The 22,090-nt window shown below is 43.0% G+C and overlaps 1 protein-coding gene across 1 annotated transcript in view; it reads right to left on the bottom strand.

Annotated features, from left to right (window-relative positions):
• Nucleotides 1-8,767: 8,767 nt before the first annotated feature.
• Nucleotides 8,768-22,090, bottom strand: part of LOC122539520 (otogelin-like) — a 57,632-nt gene continuing 44,309 nt past the window's right edge. Inside the window, exons 5-6 of the mRNA XM_087994164.1 lie at nt 9,267-9,482; nt 8,768-8,952 (exon numbers count right to left, since the gene is read on the bottom strand). Coding sequence (XP_087850290.1) covers nt 8,768-8,952; nt 9,267-9,482 — 401 coding nt within the window. The remainder of the gene's footprint in view (nt 8,953-9,266; nt 9,483-22,090) is intronic.

The following is a 22,090-nucleotide window of genomic DNA, read 5'->3' as shown; positions in this document are numbered from 1 at the left end:
AAAGGTAGGGAGGAGGGACTTGGGGGAGGGGCGTCGGGAATGTGATAGGTGGAAAGAGGTCAAGGTGAGGGTGATAGGTCAGACTGGGGTGGGGGCGGAGAGGTCTGGAAGAAGAATGCAGGTTAGGAAGGCGGTGCTGAATTTGATGGATTTGACTGAGACAGGGTGGGGGGAGGGGAAATGAGGAAACTGGTGAAATCCGAGTTCATCCCTTGTGGTTGGAGGGTTCCTAGCCGGAAGATGAGGCGTTCTTCCTCCAACCGTCGTTTTGTTGTGATCTGACGATGGAGGAGTCCAAAGACCTGCATATCCTTGGTGGAGTGGGAGGGGGAATTCCCCCTCCCACTCCACCAAGGATATGCAGGTCTTTGACTCCTCCATCGTCAGACCACAACAAAACGACGGTTGGAGGAAGAACGCCTCATCTTCCGGCTAGGAACCCTCCAACCACAAGGGATGAACTCGGATTTCACCAGTTTCCTCATTTCCCCTCCCCCCACCCTGTCTCAGTCAAATCCATCAAATTCAGCACCGCCTTCCTAACCTGCAATCTTCTTCCCGACCTCTCCGCCCCCACCCCAGTCTGACCTATCACCCTCACCTTGACCTCTTTCCACCTATCACATTCCCGACGCCCCTCCCCCAAGTCCCTCCTCCCTACCTTTTATCTTAGCCTACTGGACAAACTTTCCTCATTCCTGAAGAAGGGCTTATGCCCGAAACGTCGATTCTCCTGTTCCCTGGATGCTGCCTGACCTGCTGCGCTTTTCCAGCAACACATTTCCAGCTCTTTTCTCTCCACAGGTGCAACATCCAGCAATTTCTCTTTTTATTTCAGACTCCCAGCATCCACAGTTCTTTGTTTTATTCTAGAGAAAGCACTTTGTGCTGAAAATTTATTTTTTCAAGCATGAGATCATTAGTATGATTTTTTTTTAATAATGGAAACAATACTGCAAGATAGACTGTGGCTGCTTTATGCTGTTCCCGCAAGGTATAGAAAATCCTGACAGAAATGTAATGTAGTCTTCAGATGTAAATTGACACTGTAGTTCACAATAAGTGCATTCATTATAGTGTGGACATATTTTCTTACCTTTTTGATGAACTGAAATTCCTGAACACTTGATGTCAGCTCCACTGCAGATACTGCATTTAACAAGGAAACATGTATTAATCAATATTTTTTCTCACTTGTTGCATATCTTATTAAATGAATGTATTTTGAATTATTGATGAGAAAACATACTTAAATCTTCACCGGTTTAAACTAACTTGGTGGGGGATTGGAATTCTGAGAGAAGGTTCAACAGGGGAAGGTGCAAAATTAGCTATCACTGAGCTGAAAAATGTGTTGCTGGAAAAGCGCAGCAGGTCAGGCAGCATCCAAGGAGCAGGAGAATCGACGTTTCGGGCATAAGCCCTTCTTCAGGCTAATGCCCAAAATGTCGATTCTCCTGCTCCTTGGATGCTGCCTGACCTGCTGCGCTTTTCCAGCAACACATTTTTCAGCTCTAATCTCCAGCATCTGCAGTCCTCACTTTCTCCTAATTGCTATCACTGAGACATGTTGAGAGAGGAACAGGATTGGCAGCTCAGTATTCCAGGATGTAGGATCTTCAGGTGAGCCAGGGAAGGAGGTAAAATAGGAGGCGTGTTGCAATATTTTTCAGGGAATCAAACACAGCAGTAAGAATGAATGGCATGGAGTCAAAGAAATCTACAGCACAGAAAAGGCCCTTCATCCCATCAGATCTGTGCCAGTCAAAAACAACCACTTAATTTCCAATCTCAGATTCCTGCCCTTGGTCCATAGCCTTGTATGCTTGGTATTATAAGTGCATATTTAAATAGTGCTTAAATGTTATGAGGATTTCAGCCTTACAGACAGTGAGTTTCAGATTCCTACCATCCTCTGGATGAAAACGTTTTTCCTCACACTTCATTTCCACCTTCTGCCCAGTGCCTTAAATATATGCTCTGGTCATTGATCCCGCAATTAAGGGGGAAAGCTTCTTCACTATCTCTGGCCCTCATAATTTTATGCAGATATGCATGGAGACAGTCCTCGAGTTGCGAGTGGGTTCCATTCTGGAATCAATTTTGTCAATTTGTATGCAAGATGTGTATGGAACATATAACAGGACAATAAAAAGGATCTGTTCATAAGTACAGAAAATGTGTGTATGTCAGCTCTTTAGAATGACATTCCTGTGTGAGATCATATTCTTAAGTACATGGATTCATAAGTCGGACATTCATAAATCGGGAACACGTTTATACGCAAACATCTTACAAGACTCCTCAAATGAAGCCATATAAGTAGAACTTAAAAACCAAAATGAACGATCACGTTGCTACCAGTTTACTATAGGCTCCTTAACTAGTCTGAGGGAAATAGAAGACCAAATACTGAGGAACCTCGATTATCTGACGGACACAGGAGGGGAGTATATCATTCGGTTAATCAAATTCTGGATAATCAAATGCCAGATAACATAGGTTAGCCAAGCATCGGGACATTGTGATCTTGCCGAATATTTCGATATTCAGATATTTCGAATGCCGGATTATTGAGGTTCCTCTGTATGTAGGCACATTTCAGAGAAGCTTAAAAATAGTTGGATAGTGATAATAAGGATCTCAACTTCTACAAATCTAACTAGGGTGGTCATGGTGTTAAAGATCCATAGGATGCAGAATTCTTAAAATGCATATAGGAGAGCTTCATAAGCCAGTATGTAGAAGGTCCTACAAGACAGTGCGTGGTCCTGGACTTAACTGTAAATAATGGAGGGTGAGGCAAGTTATTTAAGTATCAATGGGGGTGCATTTTGCAGTCAGTGATCATATCGTCATTAGATTCAAGATTGTTACAGAAAAGGTCAAGGATGGGCCTGAAATCAAAATATTAAACTATCTGAAAGCCAAGATCTGATCTGATATGATATGATTTGTGCAGAGAGGACTGGGAGCACATACCTTTAGGTAAATCTGTGTTAGAATATTAAGACACATTCAAGAAGAACATAAGGAGAGTCGACACTGACATGTTCCAATAAAGGATGGGACCAACAAATCCAGTGAACCTTGGATGTTGAGGGATACGCAGGCTTGATAAAATGGAAAAGGGAAAGCTTATGAGACTTCAGGATAGCAGAAGCCCTAGAGGAGTGTCGAATTTGCAAGAGTGAAATGAAAAGGGAAACTAGGAGACCAATAAAGTGTCAGAAAGAATAATGGCAGGTAAAATAAAGGAAAATCCAAAGTCATTTCACAGATACATCAAGGGTAAAAGGATTATGAGGAAAGAGTCAGGCTCATTGAGGACCACAGTGCATGGATGTTGGCAGTGCAACAACAAGTGCAAACTTGTAGATGGTATTTGTTCAGAATATGGCTACACAGTTGTGGGTGTACAGGGAGTACAGTGGGGTTTAAGAACGCATCTTTTGGGGGGGCTCTAATGTTGAGGGTTATCATAGAGGAGATGCAGTCATCTACCTTCATTGATTGCGGTCTGTGGGTCAGAAAGCTGAGGATCCAGAGCAGAGACCTAGGTCTCGGAGTTTTGAGATTAATCTGGAGGTGATAATCGTGTTGAAGGCAGAGCTGTAGTCAACGAGTAGAAGTCTGACATTGGTAAATTTGTTATCCAGATGTTCCAGGGATGAGTGCAGGGCTGGGGAAACGTCATCCGCTGTGAACCTGTTACATCGGTAGGCAAATTTCAGGAGATCAAGGCAGGCTGGGAGGCTAGAGTTGATACAGGCTATGATCAGCCTCTCAAAGCACTTCATGACTATGGAGATCAGAGCCACTGGTCAGAAGTCATTAAGGCAAATTACATTTGCTTTCTTTGGTACTGGGATGATGTGGTTTTCTTGAAGCAGGTTGGGACTTCGGCTTTTGGCGGGGAGAGGTTGAAGATGTCAGTGAATATCTCCACCAGCTGGCCCGCACAGGGTCTAAGCGCACAGCCACGGACTCTGTCCGGGCCCGTCATTTTCCTTGGGCTGACTCCCATGAAGACCGATATAACATCAGCAGTGGTGATCGAGGAAACAGGTGCGTCCAGGGCTGACAGGGCAGGTGACACTGCGTCACTGGCATCCTGCGCGAATCGAGCGCATCAGAGGGGGATGTGTCTTTGCCCACTGTCTTGCCCGGCTTCATTTTAAACTTTTTATCATTGACCCTAAACCCTAGCATTTTCCCTACTACTGGTATCAGGTTAACCAGTCCATAGTTCCTTGTTTTCTGCCTCATTTTTGAAATAGGATGGTTAGATTAGTTAGCCTCTCATCCATAGGAATTGTTTCAGAGTCTACGGAATGTTAAAAAAATAACCACCAATATATCCATTATTTCTAAGGCCACTTCCTGAAGTACTCTGCAAAGTAAGTTACTTTGCCTTGGGGTTTTAATCGACTTCAATCCCATCAATTTCCCCAATACCAATACCCGATTACTGATTTTGTTCAGTAAATCTCTCTCACTTGGTCCTACGCTCCCGTTAGTTTTTGGGGCTTATTTAGTCCTTCTTTGTGAAGACAGCTTCAAAAGTAAACATTTATTTGGTCTGTTTGTTCCCATTATGACTGCAAGGGGTCTGCATTTATCTACACTAATCTTTTTCTCTACATATACTGAAGAAGCTTTTATAGTCAGTTTGTATGTTCCCCATAGCTTACTCTCAGATCCTCTCTTCTCCTTATTAATCAATCCCTTTCTCCTCATGTCTATTATTTAAATCCATAAGCATTGCAAATTTTCCAAGTGATATTAAAAGGTTTATGCATTCTATCCACAGTAGATACTGTCTAGGTGGGTATGGGATGCACAGGGGCAAGGATGGGCCTGTCAAATAGGAGGAGATAAGGGATAAGCACAAAGGGACATAACAGTTATTCATGCAGCTGGACCAATTCTCCAGAGAATGCTGGGCCTGTTTTGGGGGATGGTAGTCCAAACTGCTGTCTGGCCTGACTCACTGTCTTGAACATTAGATCTGTGAAGTTTCACTCAGAACTCTGTAAATGGCTGAAGTTCTCCTTCCTAAATAGAGTCATACAGTCACAGAGATGTACAGCATGGAAAAAGATCCTTCAGTCCAACATGTCCATGCTGACCAGATATAGACCATAGAAAAGTACAGCACAGAATAGGCCATTTGGCCCACAATGTTGTGCCGAGATTAAATCCTAATGTAAAATATAGTAACAACTTACGCACCCCTCAACTCACTGCTACCCATGTGCATGTCCAGCAGTCACTTAAATGTCCCCAATGACTCTTCTTCCACCACCACAGCTGGCAACGCATTCCATGCATTCATAACTCTCTGTGTAAAGAACCTACCTCTGATATCTCCTTTATACCTTCCTCCTAATATCTTCAAACTATGACTTCTCGTACCAGTCAATCCTGCCCTGGGGAAAAGTCTCTGGCTATTGACTCTATCTATTCCTCTCATTATTTTGTACACCTCAATCAGGTCACCCCTCTTCCTCCTTCTCTCCGGAGAGAAAAGTCCGAGCTTATTCAACCTTTCTTCATAAGGCAAGCCCTCCAGTCCAGGCAGCATCCTGGTAAACCAGAAAATAGTCCCGTCTTATTTCTCTACAAAACACTGCTCCAGGCTAACTTAATACTTATGGCTTATATTTTTAAGTTTAATCAAGAGACATATCTCAATAAAGCTTATAATCAAGAAAGAACCTATTCTATTCACTACTGCAGACTTACGGCAAGGCCCGAAGGCCACACTTAAAACTATTTACTTATCTGGCTCTGTCCTGTGACCTCTCCCAAACAGGTTCCTCCAAGATCAGTTGTGAATTTCACTGTTTGTTAATTTTCCCAATGTACTCTGATGTCCAGCAATAATGAATTCAACAGCAAAGGCAGTAACTGTGCAGGTTCACTACTGAGTCAGTTAGCAATGTGGGATTCTTTCTCTCTCTCTCTGTCTCTCTCTCTCTCCTGCACCGACCTCACCATGTGCTGCCTTTGTCTGTTCCTCTCCCTTTTAAAGGTGCTGTTGTTTTGACTTTTTCTTTCTCCAAAGTTCCAAAACAATGCAATTGCAATAAAACAGTAATTGCTGTTCCTGGGATTCGAGGAAATCCAACACCTAAAACACCTCAAAAAAGCAGCAGCTGTTACAGACAGAAATGTTTTCCATCCTCCATCTTGGATTACCCAGAATCAGGCCTCTGTACTCTATAAGCATATTGTTGTCTACTCACATGTACAGATAATGGTCAGGGAGAAAACAAGCTAACTCTATATATTGCTGTCCATAAGACCGTAAATCTTAGGAGCAGAAATAGGCCATTCAGTTCCTCGAAATCTGCTCCACCATTCAATGAGATTATAACTGACCTGATAATCTCAACTCCACTCTCATTTATTCCAGTACTGATTTCAAATCTATCTCAGCTTGGGCATACTTAACAATCCAGCCTCTACATTCTCTTTCTGTAAAAAAGAAATCACATATTCACTACCCTTTGAAAGGAGAAGTTCCTCCTTATCTCTGTTTTCAATGGGTGATCCCTTACTCTAAGATTATGCACTCTAGCCTTCAACTCACCTACAAGGGAAATAACCTCTCTGCATCTTCTCTGTCAAGTCCCCTAAGAATCTTTTATGATTCAGTAAGGTTGACTTTCATTCTTCTAAATTCCAATGAGTAGGCTAAATCTACTCAACCTCTTCTCTTAAGGCAGTCCCTCCATTCCTGGGATCGATTTAGCAAGACCTCCCTATTTATCAACTCCATTCCTTTTGAAAAATGGTCAACATTCCTTTTGCCTTCCCTTTTACCCACTGAACTTGAATGCTAGCTTTTTTGTGATTTAGCAGAGGGACTCCCAAAATCATCTGCGCTGTATCTTTCCACAATCTTTCTTCATTTAAATAATGATCATCTATTCTTGCTGCCAAAGTCAACCTCACATTTTTCCCATATTATATTCCTTTAATATGTTTTATCACTCGTTTAACATGTATCAACTAAAATAGAGAAATTATCACCCACAAACCAAACAAATCATTTACATTTTAAAGTAAAATCAAATAGAAATGAAAGTAGTGCTCATGTCATGAGCTAAAATGTTAAAATTGTTCCAATTTTCTGAGACAGTTAAACAATTCAGAAGTCTCAAAAAACCAAATGCAATACAATATCTCAATTTCAGACAAAACAGCTGCCTTTTCTTCCATGAAAATATTCCAAAACTGTATGGCTATTTTCCAATATGATTCCAAAGATTCTGCAAATACTTTTAGAGACAGAAAATGATATCGGTAAATGCTTCACAGACAACATACACTCACCATTCTTGTTGTTTCATTGGTAAAAGTGATGGTGTCTTGTCACCAGGTCTGTACACCGATCCATTCAAATAGCATGGGCACTCCATACTGCAAGAAATAAGAAAGAGGAGGTGGCATTTCATCACCTCATTGCTATGACGTATTCATTCCTCCTGATGCTGTCATCAATAGATGTATTGTTTTCCTATAGTTTATTGACCAGAAGGTCAAGTATGTTTTTTTGTTTTCATGTTGGTTTCTCACCACATGCTGCAGACCCAGTCTAGCATCATTTAGAACTCAGCTAACTAGATAAGTTCAAGTATCCTACATACAGTACATTCTATGTTTTTACCACCCTCAGTGCATAAACTTACAGTGTTCAGTATGGAAGAGCACTGATTCATCATCGAAAAGGCTGGTGAAAACAGAGAGTAAGTGGCAATCAGCAGGAGGTTTTTGGGCCCATGTCTGACTTGATGTCATGAGACTGCAGGGTCTGGAGTCAAATTTTGGTACTTCCAGGCCAGCCTTCACCAACTTTGTATTATTCTGCCACAATCTCAAGTAATGATAGCTGGGATATTGTCAATAAGTTATGATTCCAAGAGAATGATCAAGAAGACCTTTCTTGACTAGCTTGTGGAACAGTTCTCACAATTTTGGCATAGGTCCCCAGATGTTTGCAAGGAGGACTTTGCAGGGTAGCTGTGTTTGCCATTGTCATTTCAGATGCTTTGGATTTTTACCAAACTTTGTGAAAACTAGATACAACTGAATGGCCTTGTATCCAATTTCAGAGGGCATTTAAGAGTCAACCACTTTGCGGTGAATCTGGAAATTCTTGTAGGCCATACTCTGGATGGCAGATTTTCCTTCTGAAAGGATATTAGTGACATAGATGATTTTTTTACAACAGTTGACAATGGCTTTGCGGTCACCGTTTGACTTGTTTTTAATTTCAGATTTATTAACTGAATTCAAATTTCACTATCTGCCATGATGGCATTCAAATCCATGTACCAAGAGCATCAGCCTTCATCTCTTATCTAGTTTTAATAACCCAACACCACTGCCTTCTCACAATGTAGGTATGGTCTTCATTTGCCCTGGTCAGAATCCTGAAACTCCATCCTTTCAACACTACAAGTGTATTTATACCTCAAGGACAACAGTGGTTCAATACGGCAGCTCACCATTACTGCTGAGCATTGGTGATGCAGGGAATGAATGCTTATGATGTGGTGCCTGTCAAGTGGGCTTCTCAAAAGCAATCAGGGATGGGCAGAAAATGCTGGCCCAGCTAGGGAGGCATCCATGAACAAACATATTTTAAAAATCACAAATAAAGAAAGTCAGATGAAAAGTATGTGTTTAACCACTGAGGACTAGAAATTCTGATTTCCTCAAGACTCTGATCCACTGTAAAGGTAAGAAAGTTTTCTTACATGTCAGCAACACATGTATTATCATGTGGATTGAAGTACATGTCCTTAGGACATTGGCATCCTTCCAAAAAGCCTGATGATGGAAGAGAGAGACAGCTATTTCTTGTACTGGTATAGTAACAGTTCAGTTTGCATGTTCGGTTGGTTATGGTATACACCATGTTTTCAGTGCAACTCATTGCTACAAATGGAACAGAAAGGAAGGAATAATTAGTTACAAGACTGACAATTTACCTGCATCTTGTTCATACAAATTGGTCTACCTGTCCTCACCTGTAATAGGCCTACATTTATCCTTGCTCATTTTTTTTTCTTCCACATATCAATAGAAGTTTTAAAATGAATAGTTGAATTATTTAAACTTAAACAAACCAAGTGAATAGCTGCAATGGAAAGTAACCTTTTCAAGTAAACAAACTATATTATTATCGGTGGATTCTCCCTTATGCAAACCATTGCTAACAATATTGTGACAATATCAGAGAAAACACTTACTGCATTCAGGAACTGAGGCACGAAAGTCAATGAAAGCGCCGTACAGAAGACAAATATGAGCATAGTTAGCTAGAGCTGTGCACAGACAGGTTTCAAAATGTGAACAGCTGCAAACATCACTTATGCACTGATCATAGAATGGTTCAGGATTGATGAAATGACAGTTCTTAAATATTTGGTTTTTGATGATGCTGCATTTTTCTTTTGCATATAATTCTGTGACACAGAAAAAAAAACACAAGTGTGATTTATTGTTCATGCATTGAGTTCAACCATTTCCAAACTTCAGAATGCATATTATGACACAAGTTGCAGCATTACTTTATCACAGATCACAATAACAAAATGCCAAACTCCATCTTTGAAATCATTCGGTTTAGAAATATTATGGATTAAAACAATCTTAATCTTTGAAATTGTCTTTCATTTGATCATTAGATTACTTTCAGTGTGGAAACAGGCCCTTCAACCCAACAAGTCCACACCGACGCACAACCAACCCCCACATTTTACCTAACGCTACAGGCAATTTAGCATGGCCAATTCACCTCACCTGCATGTTTTTGGACTGTGGGAGGAAACCGGAGCAAACCCACACAGACTCAAGGAGAATGTGCAAACTCCACACAGTCAGTCACCTTAGGCGGGAATTGAACCCAGGTCTCTGGCACTGTGAGGCAACAGCGTTAACCATTGTGCCACCGTGCCGCATTCAAGAAAATCAAGCTTTCTGTTGTGCTGTAGTTTCATTTGAAACTCTAACGATAATTTATCCTCAGATTCTCTGGGAAACCAGGGAGGAGATTGCAGAGCCTTTGGCTTTGATCTTTATGTCATCATTGTCGACAGTAGTGCCAGAAGACTGGGAGATAGCAAATGCTGTTCCCTTGTTTAAGAAGGGGAGTCAGGAAAACCGTGGTAATTATAGAGCAGTGAGCCTTACCTCGGTTGTGGGTAACATGTTGGAAAAGGTTATAAGATAGGATTTATAATCATCTGGAAAGGAATAATTTGATTTGGGTTGGTCAACATGGTTTTGTGAAGGGTAGGTCGTGCCTCACTAACTTTATTGAATTTGTTGAGAAGGTGACCAAACAGGAGGATGATGGTAATGTGGTGGATATGGATTTCAGTAAGGCATTTGATAAGGTTCCACATGGTAGGCTATTGCACAAAATATGGAGTTTCGGGATTGAAGGTGATTTAGCGATTTAGATCAGAAATTGGCTAGCTGAAAGAAGACAGAGGGTGGTGGTTGATGGGAAATGTTTATCCTGGAGCTCAGTTACCAGTGGGACCAGTCTTAAACGAGAAATCAAGCGGGCTTAAAGGGGTCATGAAATAACTTTAGCAAGCAGAATTAAGGAGAATCCCAAAGCCTCATATTCACATATAAGAAAAGTGTAATTAGAGAAAGGGTTGGTCCACTGGAGGGTAAGGAAGGAAGGTTGTGTGTTGAACCTGAGAAAATCTCAATGATTATTTTGTATCAGTTCTCACTGAGGAGAGGGACATGGATGAATGATGAGATTAGAGACAGAAATTTGTTTACTCTGCATCACGTTGAAATAAAGAGGGAAGATGTGTTGGGTAGGCTAAAAGATATTAAGGTGGACAAATCCCCAGGACTGAATGGGATCTATCCCAGGTTGCTGAGGTAGGCGAGAGAGGAAATAGCTGGGGCCCTGACAGATATCTTTGTAGCATCCTGAAACACATGTGAAGTGCCGGAGGACTGGAGGGTTGCTCAAGTTGTCCCCCTGTACAAGAAGGGCAATAGGGATACTCCAGGTAACTACAGACCAGTGAGCCTGATGTCAGTGGTGGGAAAGTTGCTGGAGAAGGTACTGAGGGATAAAATCTACTTATATTTGAAAAGGAATAGGCTTATCAGTGATAAGCAACATGGTATTGTGTGGGGGAGATCGTGCCTTACCAACTTCATAGAGTTCTTTGAGGAAGTGACCAAGTTGACACATGATGGAAGGGCTGGTGATGTCATATACATAGACTTTAGTAAGGTGTTGATAAGGTTCCCCATGGTAGAATAATGGAGAAAGTGAAGTCACATGGTGTGCAGGGTGCTCTAGCTTGGTGGATAAAAAACTGGTTGAGCAACAGGAGACAGAGAGTAGTAGTTGAAGGGAGTTTCTCGAAATGGAGAAAGGTGACCAGTGGTGTTCCACAGGGATCAGTGCTGGGGCCACTGTTGTTTGTGATATAGATAAATCATCTGGAAGAGAGCATTGTTGGTATGATCAGTAAGTTTGCAGATGACACGAAGATTGGTGGAGTAGCAGAAAGCATAGGGGACTGTCAGAGAATACAGGAGAATATAGACAGCCTGGAGAGTTGGGCGGAAAAGTGGCAGATGGAATTCAATCCAGGCAAATGTGAAGTGATGCATTTTGGGAAGTCTAATTCTAGAGCCAACTATATTGTAAATGGAAGAGCCTTGGGAAAAGTTGATGAGCAGAGAGATCTGGGAGTTCAGGTCCATTGTACCCTGAAGGTGGCTGCTCAGGTGGATAGAGTGGTCAAGAAGGCATATGGTATGTTTGCCTTCATCAGATGGGGTATTGAGTATAAGAGCTGGAAGGTCATGTTAAAATTGTACAAGACCTTGAATCGGCTGCATTTCGAATACCATGTACAGTTCTGATCGCCGCATTACCAAAAGGATGTGGATGCTTTTGAGAGGGTAGGCAGAGGTGGGTACTGCAGATGCTGGAGATTAGAGTCAAGATTACAGTGGTGCTGAAAAAGCATCCAAGGAGCAAGAAAATCAATGTTTCGGGAAAAAGCCCTTCATCAGGAGTGCAGGGTGCAGAGAAGGTTTACGAGGATGTTGCCTGGTATGGAAGGTGCTAGCTATGAAGAAAGGTTGATTAGGTTAGGATTGTTTTCATTAGAAAAAAGGAGATTAAGGGGGACCTGATTGAGGTCTACAAAATCATGAAGGGTATAGACAGCCCAGATAGAGATAAGGTTTTTCCCAGCGTGAAGGATTCAATAATGAGAGGTCACGCGTTCAAGGCGAGAGGAGAAAAGTTTAAGGGGGATACACGCAGGAAGTACTTTACACAGAAGGTGGTAGCTGCCTGGAATGCCAGCAGAGGTAGTAGAGGCAGACAGTAGATTAATTTAAGATGCTTTTGGAGAGATGCATGAATAGGTGGGGAGCAGAGGAATACAGATCCTTAGGAGTTGACGATAGATTTAAACAGTAGATTTGGATTGGTTCAGGCTTGGAGGGCCAATGGGCCTGTTCCTGGGTTGTAAATTTTCTTTCTTCTTTGTTCTTTATTTCGATGTCCTGAAAGTTGCCATCCAGGTTGATAAGGTTGTTAAAAAGGCACATGGTGTGTTGGCATTTATTAGTAGAGGGATTGAGTTTCGGAGTCACGAGGTCATGCTTCAGCTGCACAAGACACTGGTAAGGCCGCACCTGGAGTATTGCATGCAGTTCTGGTCACCGCATTATCAGAAGGATGTGGAAGCTTTGGAAAGGGTTCAGAGGAAATTTACTTGGATGTTGCCTGGTATGGAGGGAAGGTCTTACGAGGAAAGGCTGAGGGAACTGAGGCTGTTTTCATTGGAGAGAAGAAGTTTGAGAGGTAACTTAATTGAGACATATAAAATAATCAGAGGGTTAGATTAGGTGGAGAGTGAGGGACTTTTTCCTGGGATGGTGAAGGCTAACATGAGTGTACATGGCTTTAAATTGAGGGATGATAGATTTAGGACAGATATTAGGGGTAGTTTCTTTACTCAGAGAGTAGTAGGGGCATGAAACGGCCTGCCTGTAACAATAGTAGGTAAAAACAATGACTGCAGATGCTGGAAACCAGATTCTGGATCAGTGGTGCTGGAAGAGCACAGCAATTCAGGCAGCATCTGACGAGCAGCAAAATCGACGTTTCGGGCAAAAGCCCTTCATCAGGAATAAAGGCAGAGAGCCTGAAGCATGGAGAGATAAGCTAGAGGAGGGTGGGGGTGGGGAGAAAGTAGCATAGAGTACAATAGGTGAGTAGGGGAGGAGATGAAGGTGATAGGTCAGGGAGGAGAGGGTGGAGTGGATAGGTGGAAAAGGAGCTAGGCAGGTCGGACAAGTCCAGACAGGTCAAGGGGACAGTGTGGAGCTGGAAGTTTGAAACTAGGATGAGGTGGGGGAAGGGGAAATGAGGAAGCTGTTGAAGTCCACATTGATGCCCTGGGGTTGAAGTGTTCCGAGGCGGAAGATGAGGCGTTCTTCCTCCAGGCGTCTGGTGGTGAGGGAGCGGCGGTGAAGGAGGCCCAGGACCTCCGTGTCCTCGGCAGAGTGGGAGGGGGAGTTGAATGTTGAGCCACAGGGCGGTTTGGTTGATTGGTGCGGGTGTCTCGGAGATGTTCCCTAAAGCGCTCTGCTAGGAGGCGCCCAGTCTCCCCAATGTAGAGGAGACTGCATCGGGAGCAACGGATACAATAAATGATATTTGTGGATGTGCAGGTAAAACTTTGATGGATGTGGAAGGCTCCTTTAGGGCCTTGGATAGAGGTGAGGGAGGAGGTGTGGGCACAGGTTTTACACTTCCTGCGGTGGCAGGGGAAAGTGCCAGGATGGGAGGGTGAGTCGTAGGGGGGCGTGGACCTGACCAGGTAGTCACGGAGAGAACGGTCTTTGCAGAAGGCGGAAAGGGGTGGGGAGGGAAATATATCCCTGGTGGTGGGGTCTTTTTGGAGGTGGCGGAAATGTCGGCGGATGATTTGGTTTATGCGGAGGTTTGTAGGGTGGAAGGTGAGCACTGGGGCGTTCTGTCCTTGTTACGGTTGGAGGGGTGGGGTCTGAGGGCGGAGGTGCGGGATGTGGATGAGATGCGTTGGAGGGTATCTGTAACCACATGGGAAGGGAAATTGCGGTCTCTAAAGAAGGAGGCCATCTGGTGTGTTCTATGGTGGAACTGGTCCTCCTGGGAGCAGATACGGCGGGGGCGGAGGAATTGGGAATATGGGATGGCATTTTTGCAAGAGATAGTGTGGGAAGAGGGGTAATCCAGGTAGCTGTGGGAGTCGGTGGGTTTGTAAAAAATGTCAGTGTCAAGTCGGTCGTCACTAATGGAGATGGAGAGGTTCAGGAAGGGGAGGGAGGTGTCAGAGATGGTCCAGGTAAATTTAAGGTCAGGGTGGAATGTGTTGGTGAAGTTGATGAATTGCTCAACCTCCTCGCGGGAGCACGAGGTGGCACCAATGCAGTCATCAATGTAGCGGAGGAAGAGGTGGGGAGTGGTGCCGGTGTAATTACGGAAGATCAACTGTTCTATGAAGCCAACAACGAGACAGGCATAGCTGGGGCCCATACGTGTGCCCACGGCTACCCCTTTGGTCTGGAGGAAGTGGGAGGATTCAAAGGAGACAATAGTAGACTGTCCGACATTAAGGGCATTTAAATGGGCGTTGGACATACATATGGATAATAATTAGATTAGATTAGATTACATTACAGTGTGGAAACAGGCCCTTTGGCCCAACAAGTCCACACCGACCCGCCGAAGCGCAAACCACCCATACCCCTACATTTACCCCTTACCTAACACTACGGACAATTTAACATGGCCAATTCACCTGACCCTGCACATCTTTGGACTGTGGGAGGAAACCGGAGCACCCGGAGGAAACCCACGCAGACACGGGGAGAATGTGCAAACTCCACACAGTCAGTCGCCTGAGGCGGGAATTGAACCCGGGTCTCTGACGCTGCGAGGCAGCAGTGCTAACCACTGTGCCACCGTGCCACCCACAAATGGAATGGTGTAGGTTAGATGGGCATCAGATTATTTTCACAGGTCGGCGCAACATCGAGGGCTGAAGGGCTTGTACTGCGCTGTAATGTTCTATGTCTATGTCTATATCATGTCTCATTGCTGTTGTCCAGTTTCTCCTGTTCAAAATTAGAAGGTTTGTTTTGTTTTTATCCTTTCTGCCTTTCTGTTGGTCCATGTGAGTACCAACAATATAGATACAATAAGTGATGAGGTCCTGCAAGCAGAATATAGGGAGCTAGGAAATAAATTTGAAAAAGCAGCACCTCAAAGATCACAATCCAGGATTACTCCCAGTGCTATGTGTTACTGCGATCAAGAATAAGATTGTGCGAAGATTTGTAGCTCGGGTGCTCGTTGTTGTGGTTCTGTTCGCCGAGCTGGAAGCTTTTGTTGCAAACGTTTCGTCCCCTGGCTAGGCGACATCATCAGTGCTTGGGACCCTCCTGCGAAGTGCTTCTTTGATGTTTCCTCCGGTGTTTATAGTGGTCTGTCCCTGCCGCTTCCGGTTGTCACTATAAAAACTGGAGGAAACATCAAAGAAGCACTTTGCAGGAGGCTCCCAAGCACTGATGATGTCGCCTAGCCAGAGGACGAAATGTTTGCAACAAAAACTTCCAGCTCGGCGAACAGAACCACAACAAGAATAAGATAATTGATGGGAAGAATGTATGGCTGGAGATGATGGCATGGGGCGAGTGAGTTCAATTCTAGAGGCATTGGGAACGATTCTGAAGAAGATGGAATCTGGACAAGCTAGACAGACTGCACCCCAGCAGGACCAGGAACAACATTCTCACAGGGGCATTCACTAATACACTTCATTCACTAGTGGGGGAGGGATTAAACAGATGTGGCAGGGGAGCAGGAACCTGAGTGGGGAGACAAGAGTGACGGAAACAAAAGGGAAATGAATGATAGAAAAGTAGAAAGGAAAAGTGGAAAACAAGGGCTCACAACACTTAAGGTTGGACGACAAAATAATGTACAAATGTTAAAAAAGACAATTCTAGTAGTATCGCATTTAAACACACAGAGCATTCACATAATATCGACAAATTAACAGCACAAACACTTGAATGCAAGTCCACTATGATGGTGATTACAGCGACATGTCTGTGGGGTACCTGGAAACTGAGCACCAAAGAGCATTCAATCATCAGAAAGGACAGGAAAAATGGAAAGGAGGTGGGACAGTGATGTGAATGAAAGACGAAATCAGTGCAATCGTGAAAAGAATAATGGTGCACATTTAGATGTAGAATCAGTCTGGATGGAATTAAGAAACAACAAGAGCAGCATACAGGTCGACAAACAGTGCAGTGAGATAGGGAATTGCACTAAACAAGAAATTAGTGATACACATAACAACGGTGCTACTGTCATCATGGTGATTTTAATCTACATGTAGACAGGCCTAATCACACTAGCAGTGGATGAATGAATGGAAATGGATTTTTACGTCAGCACATTGAGGAACCATTTAGACTGTAAGCAAAACTAGATTTGATTTTGTGGAATGAGGCAGTGTTAATTAATAATATTGTTGCAAGAGGCACCTCTGGAGAAAGGGACCAAAGCACTTACCACTTGGAAATAGACCGCCATTCCTTCACTGGATCACAATCCTGGGATTCCCTGTTTAACAGCATTGTGGGTCAATCTACAGCACATAGATTGCAGCAGTTCATGAAAGCAGCTCATAACCACCTTCTCAAGGGCAACGACGGAAGATAATAAATGTTGGCCAGCCACCAACACTTACATCCCACAAATGAATTTTAAAAAATAGAATTCTTCATGGGCTAGGAAATGAAGTAGTCCAATCCAAAACTATGATCCTAAATCTAAGCAAGGGTTTGGTTGTAATAAACTGGTTACTTCATTAAAAGGCATGACAGTGAATGAGCACTATTTAAGGAATGAGTGCATGCATTGCAATAGTTATACATTCCTTTCAGATGAAAAACGTAGCAGTAAATGTAGTTCAACATTGGTGAACTAAATAAATCATGGACAGTAATATATCCAAAAAAGAGACATTAAAGTTGCTGGAAAAAATAGCAAGCCTCAGGTCTGGGAACGGTTTAGAATTCAGTGAAGAAGGACCAAGAAAGAGCAAACACAGTATAAAAATAAACTTATAAGGATAGTGAAAGTAGGACCTCAAAGGCTGTAATCTCAGTGTATACACAAGTATTTGTAATCATTCAGTTCAGAACAGCATTCTTTCTCTCTTAAAGATACAGCACATGTCTTCAACTTCATAACACAAGAGTTGATGTTAATAATATGCCAGAAATGATAGGCTTAGTGAGAGGGAGCAACTGAAGCAAATCTGTACTAGTAGGGAAATGTTATTGGACAAATTGATGGTATTGAAAGCTGATAAATCCCCAGGACCTGACAAACTCCAGAGTACATAATTTGAATTGATTTATTGTCACATGTACCTAAGTACAGCGGAAGGTTTTGCTTTGTGTGCAGTACAGGCAAATCATCGTGTGACTGAACAGAGCGAGGCATACAAAGTTACAGCTGCAAAGATGTATAAAAAGCAAAATAAACATTAGATTTGAAATTTAAGAACTCCATTCAGCAATCTAATAACAACAGGGAAGAAGCTGTTCTTGAACCTGTCAGTACGAGTGTTGAAGGTTTATATCTTCTGCCTGACGTAAGAGGTTTAAAGAGAGTATAACTGGGGGTAGGAGGGATTTTTGGTGATGTTGGCTGCTTTTCCATGGCAACAAGAAGTGTAGCCGGAGTCAATGGATGGGAGGTTGGTTTGTGTGATGGTCTGGGCTGTGTTCACAACTCTCTGCAGTTTCTTATAGTCCTGGACAAAGCAGTTGCTGTACCAAACCGTGATGCATCCAGATAGAATGCTTTCTATGGTGCATCTATAAAAGTTGGTGAGTATCCTTATTGTCATGTTGAATTTCCTTAGCCTTCTGAGAAAGAAGAGGCGTTGTTGTACCTTCTTGACCAAACTAATCTCCAAACTCCGATACGAAGGTCTCTGCTCCACCTTCTGCAACTGGATCAGCATTCATCAATGTGGGCGGTCCATGTTAAATTGTTGGTTATCATCACTCTTAAATCCTTGACGTTCTGGACCATCTCCAACTGAGCAACATTGATGTAGCTAGGAACACGTCCCCCTTCTTGCTTCCTGAATTTGATGATCAGCTCTTTAGTTTTGCTGACATTGAGGGAGATAATGTTATCTTTGCACCACTTCATCAAGCATTCTATCTCCTTCCAGTTTACTGTCTTATGATTGTTTGATATCTGGTGTACAACAGTGGTGTAGATGGAGTTTGAAATTTGACCACACATTCATGAGTGTACAGGGTGTACAGTAGAGGACTGATAACGCATCCTTGAGGAGCGCCAGTGTTGAGGATTATCTTGAAGGAGGTGCTGTTGTCTATTCTCACTCATTGTGGTCGATGGATCAGGAAGTTAAGGATCCAGTTGCAGAGGGTGGAGCAGAGACCAAGGTTTCAGAGTTTGGATATTAGTTTGGTTGAATTATAGTGTTGAAGGTGGAGCTGTGGTTGATTACTAGAAGCCTGACATAGGTATTTTTATTATCCAGATGTTCCAGAGATGACAGTAGGGCTAGGGAAATGGTATCTGCTGTGGACCTGTGACACTGGTAGGCAAACTGCGAAGGATCAAAGCAGGCTGGGAGGCTAGAATTGATATGAGCCATGACTAACCTCTCAAAGTACTTCATAATTAGAGCCACTGGGCAGTAGTGTTTGAGGCATGCTGCATGTGTCTTCTTTGGTACCGGCATGATTGTGGTCTTATTGAAGCAGTTGGGGACTTCAGATTATAGCAAGGAGAGGTTAAAGATGTCAGTGAATATCCCACCAGCAAGTCCACACAGAATCTGAAAGCACTCCTAGGCCAGTTACTTTCCTTATGTTCACTTTCAAGAAGGCAGATCTGAAGGAATTATTCCTCCGTTAGAAATAATGGAGGCACTGGTGGCCATTTTACAAGTTTCTGTAGACTACAGATTGAAGAGTCACTAATATAACCTAATATTTAAAAAGGTAGGTATACAGAAAACAGTGAACTAGAGGCCAGTGAGTTTGGTGTCAGTCATGCAGGTGATGTTCAAATCTATTATCAAGAATTAGAAATAAGTGGTGGAATTAAACACATTCAGCATCGATTTTACAAGAGGGAAATTGTGCTTGACAAATATATTGGAATTCTTTGAGGATATTACTTATAGGAATGATCAGGGAGCCATTGAACGTGATTTATTCAGAAACTCAGAATGCTGTCAACAAAGTCCCACATGAGAGACTGATGTGTAAAATTATAGCACATGGGACTGGGTTAATGTTTCAAGATTGATAGAAAATTTGTTAGCAAATGGGGAACAAAAAGTAAGAAGAAATGGGCCTTTTACTGAATAGCAGATAATGACTAGTGGGGTAATGCAAGGATTGGTATGAGGAGCCCAACTATTCACAATATATGTTAATGATTTGAATGAGGGAACTAAATGTAATATCTTTGCAGATAAGACACAGCTGGATGGAAAGGAGACTGAAGGATCTATTTAGATTAGATTAGATTACTTACAGTGTGCAGGATGCAGAGATATTGCAGTGAGATTTGGACAGATTGAGTGAGTAAGCAAATGTATAGAAGATGCAATAGAATGTGAAGTTACAGAGTCATAGAGTTAGACAGCACAGAAATAGAGTAGATTAGATTACTTACAGTGTGGAAACAGGCCCTTTGGCCCAACAAGTCCACACCGACCCGCCGAAGCGCAACCCATCCATACCCCTACATTTACCCTTCACCTAACATGGCCAATTCACCTGACCTGCACATCTTTGGACTGTGAGAGGAAACCAGAACACCCGGAGGAAACCCACACAGACACGGGGAGAATGTGCAAACTCCACACAGTCAATCGCCTGAGGCGGGAAATGAACCCGGGTCTCTGACTCTGTGGGGCAACAGTGCTAACCACTGTGCCACCCACCGTGGGTAGGTTAGGTGAATTAGCCATGCTAAATTGCCTGTCGTGTTAGATGAAGGGGTAAATGTAGGGGAATGGATCTGGGTGGGTTGCACTTCGGCGGATCGGTGTGGACTTGTTGGGCTGAAGGGCCTGTTTCTACACTGTAAGTAATCTAATCTAATCTAAATAGATCCTTCAGTCTAACTTGTCTGTGCCAACTAAGTTTCCCAAACTAAACTAGCCCTATTTGTCAGTGTTTAGCCCATATCCTTCTAAACCTTTTCCTATTCATGTACCCTGTCCAAATGTCTTTTAAATGTTAAAACTGTACCTGCATCTACCATTTCCACTGGCAGTTCATTCCACATATGAACCACCCTCTGTGTGAACAAAGATCAAAGAGAACAAAGAAAATTTACAGCCCAGGAACAGGCGCTTCGGCCCTCCTGAGCTGATCTAAATCTACTGTCTAAACCTGTCGCCCAAATCCTAAATAACTATATCCCTCTGCTCCCCACCTACTCATTCATCTGTCCAGACGCATCTTAAATGAATCTACTGTGTCTGCCTCTACCACCTCTGCTGGCAATGCATTCCAGACACCCATCACCCTCTGTGTAAAGAACTCGCTGCGTGTACCCCCCTTAAACTTTTCACCTTTCACCTTGAAAGTGTGACCTCTCGTTATTGAATCCATCACCCTGGAAAAAGCTTATCTCTACCTACCCTGTCTATACCCTTCATGATTTAGTAAACTTCAATCAGGTCCCCCCTCAATCTCTTTTTTTCTAATGAAAACAAACCTAACCTACTTAACCTCTCTTCATAGCTAGGAACTTCCATACCAGGCAACATCCTCGTAAACCTTTTCTGCATCCTTTCCAAAGCATCCACATCGTTTTGGTAATGTGGCGACCAGAACTGTACACAGCATTCTAAATGTGGCTGAACCAATGCCTTGTACAATTTTAACATGATTTGCCAGCTCTTATACTCAATAACCTGTCCAATGAAGGCAAGCATATCATATGCCTTCTTGGCCACTCTATCCACCTGTGCAGTCACCTTCAGGGTACAATGGACCTAAACTCCCAGATCTCTCTGCTCATCAACTTTTCCCAAGGCTCTTCTTTTTACAGTATAATTCGCTCTAGAATTGAACTCCATCTGCCACTTTTCCACCCAACTCTCCAGTCTATGTATATCCTCCTGTATTCTTTAACAGTCTCTTTCTACGCTTTCTATGCTTTCTACGACTCCACCAATCTTCATGTCATCTCCAAACTTGCTGATCATACCAACAAGTGCTCCCTTCCAGATCATTTATATATATCACAAACAACAGTGGCCACAGCACTAATCCCTGTGGAACACCACTGGTCACCTTTCTCCATTTCGAGAAACTCCCTTCAACTACTACTCTCTGCCTCCTGTTATTCAACCAGTTCTTTATTCACCTAGCTAGAACACGTGACTCACTTTCTCTATTAGTTTACCATGGGGAACCTTATCAAACACCTTACTAAAGTCCATGTATATGACATCACCAGCCCTTCCTTCATCTATCAAATTGGTCACTTCCTCAAAGAACTCTATGAAGTTGGTAAGGCATGCTCTCCCCCTCACAAAGCCATGTTGGCTAGCACTGATAAGCCCATTCTTTTCTAAATATAAATAGATCCTATCCCTTCTCCAGTAACTTTCCCACCACTGACATCAGGCTCACTGGTCTGTAGTTATCCGGAATATCCCTACTACCCTTCTTGTATAGGGGGACAACATGAGCAACCTTCAAGTCCTCCGGCACCTCACCTGTATTTAAGGATGCCACAAAGATATCTGTCAGGGCCCCAGCTATTTCCCCTCTCGCCTCCCTCAGCAACCTGGGATAGATCACATCCGATCCTGGGGATTTGTCCACCTTAATAATCTCTAGCCTACCCAACACAACTTCCCTACTTATGTCAATGTGATCCAGACTAATCAAACTTCTATCTCTAATCTCAACATTCATCATGTTCCTC

This window comes from Chiloscyllium plagiosum, unplaced genomic scaffold, assembly GCF_037043375.1.
Source record: "Chiloscyllium plagiosum isolate Xiang-an unplaced genomic scaffold, Cpla_swu_hap1 HiC_scaffold_2, whole genome shotgun sequence".
In the NCBI taxonomy this organism is placed as follows: domain Eukaryota; kingdom Metazoa; phylum Chordata; class Chondrichthyes; order Orectolobiformes; family Hemiscylliidae; genus Chiloscyllium; species Chiloscyllium plagiosum.
The sequence above is the reverse complement of the archived record's forward strand: the minus strand, read 5'-3'. Positions and strand labels throughout refer to the sequence as shown.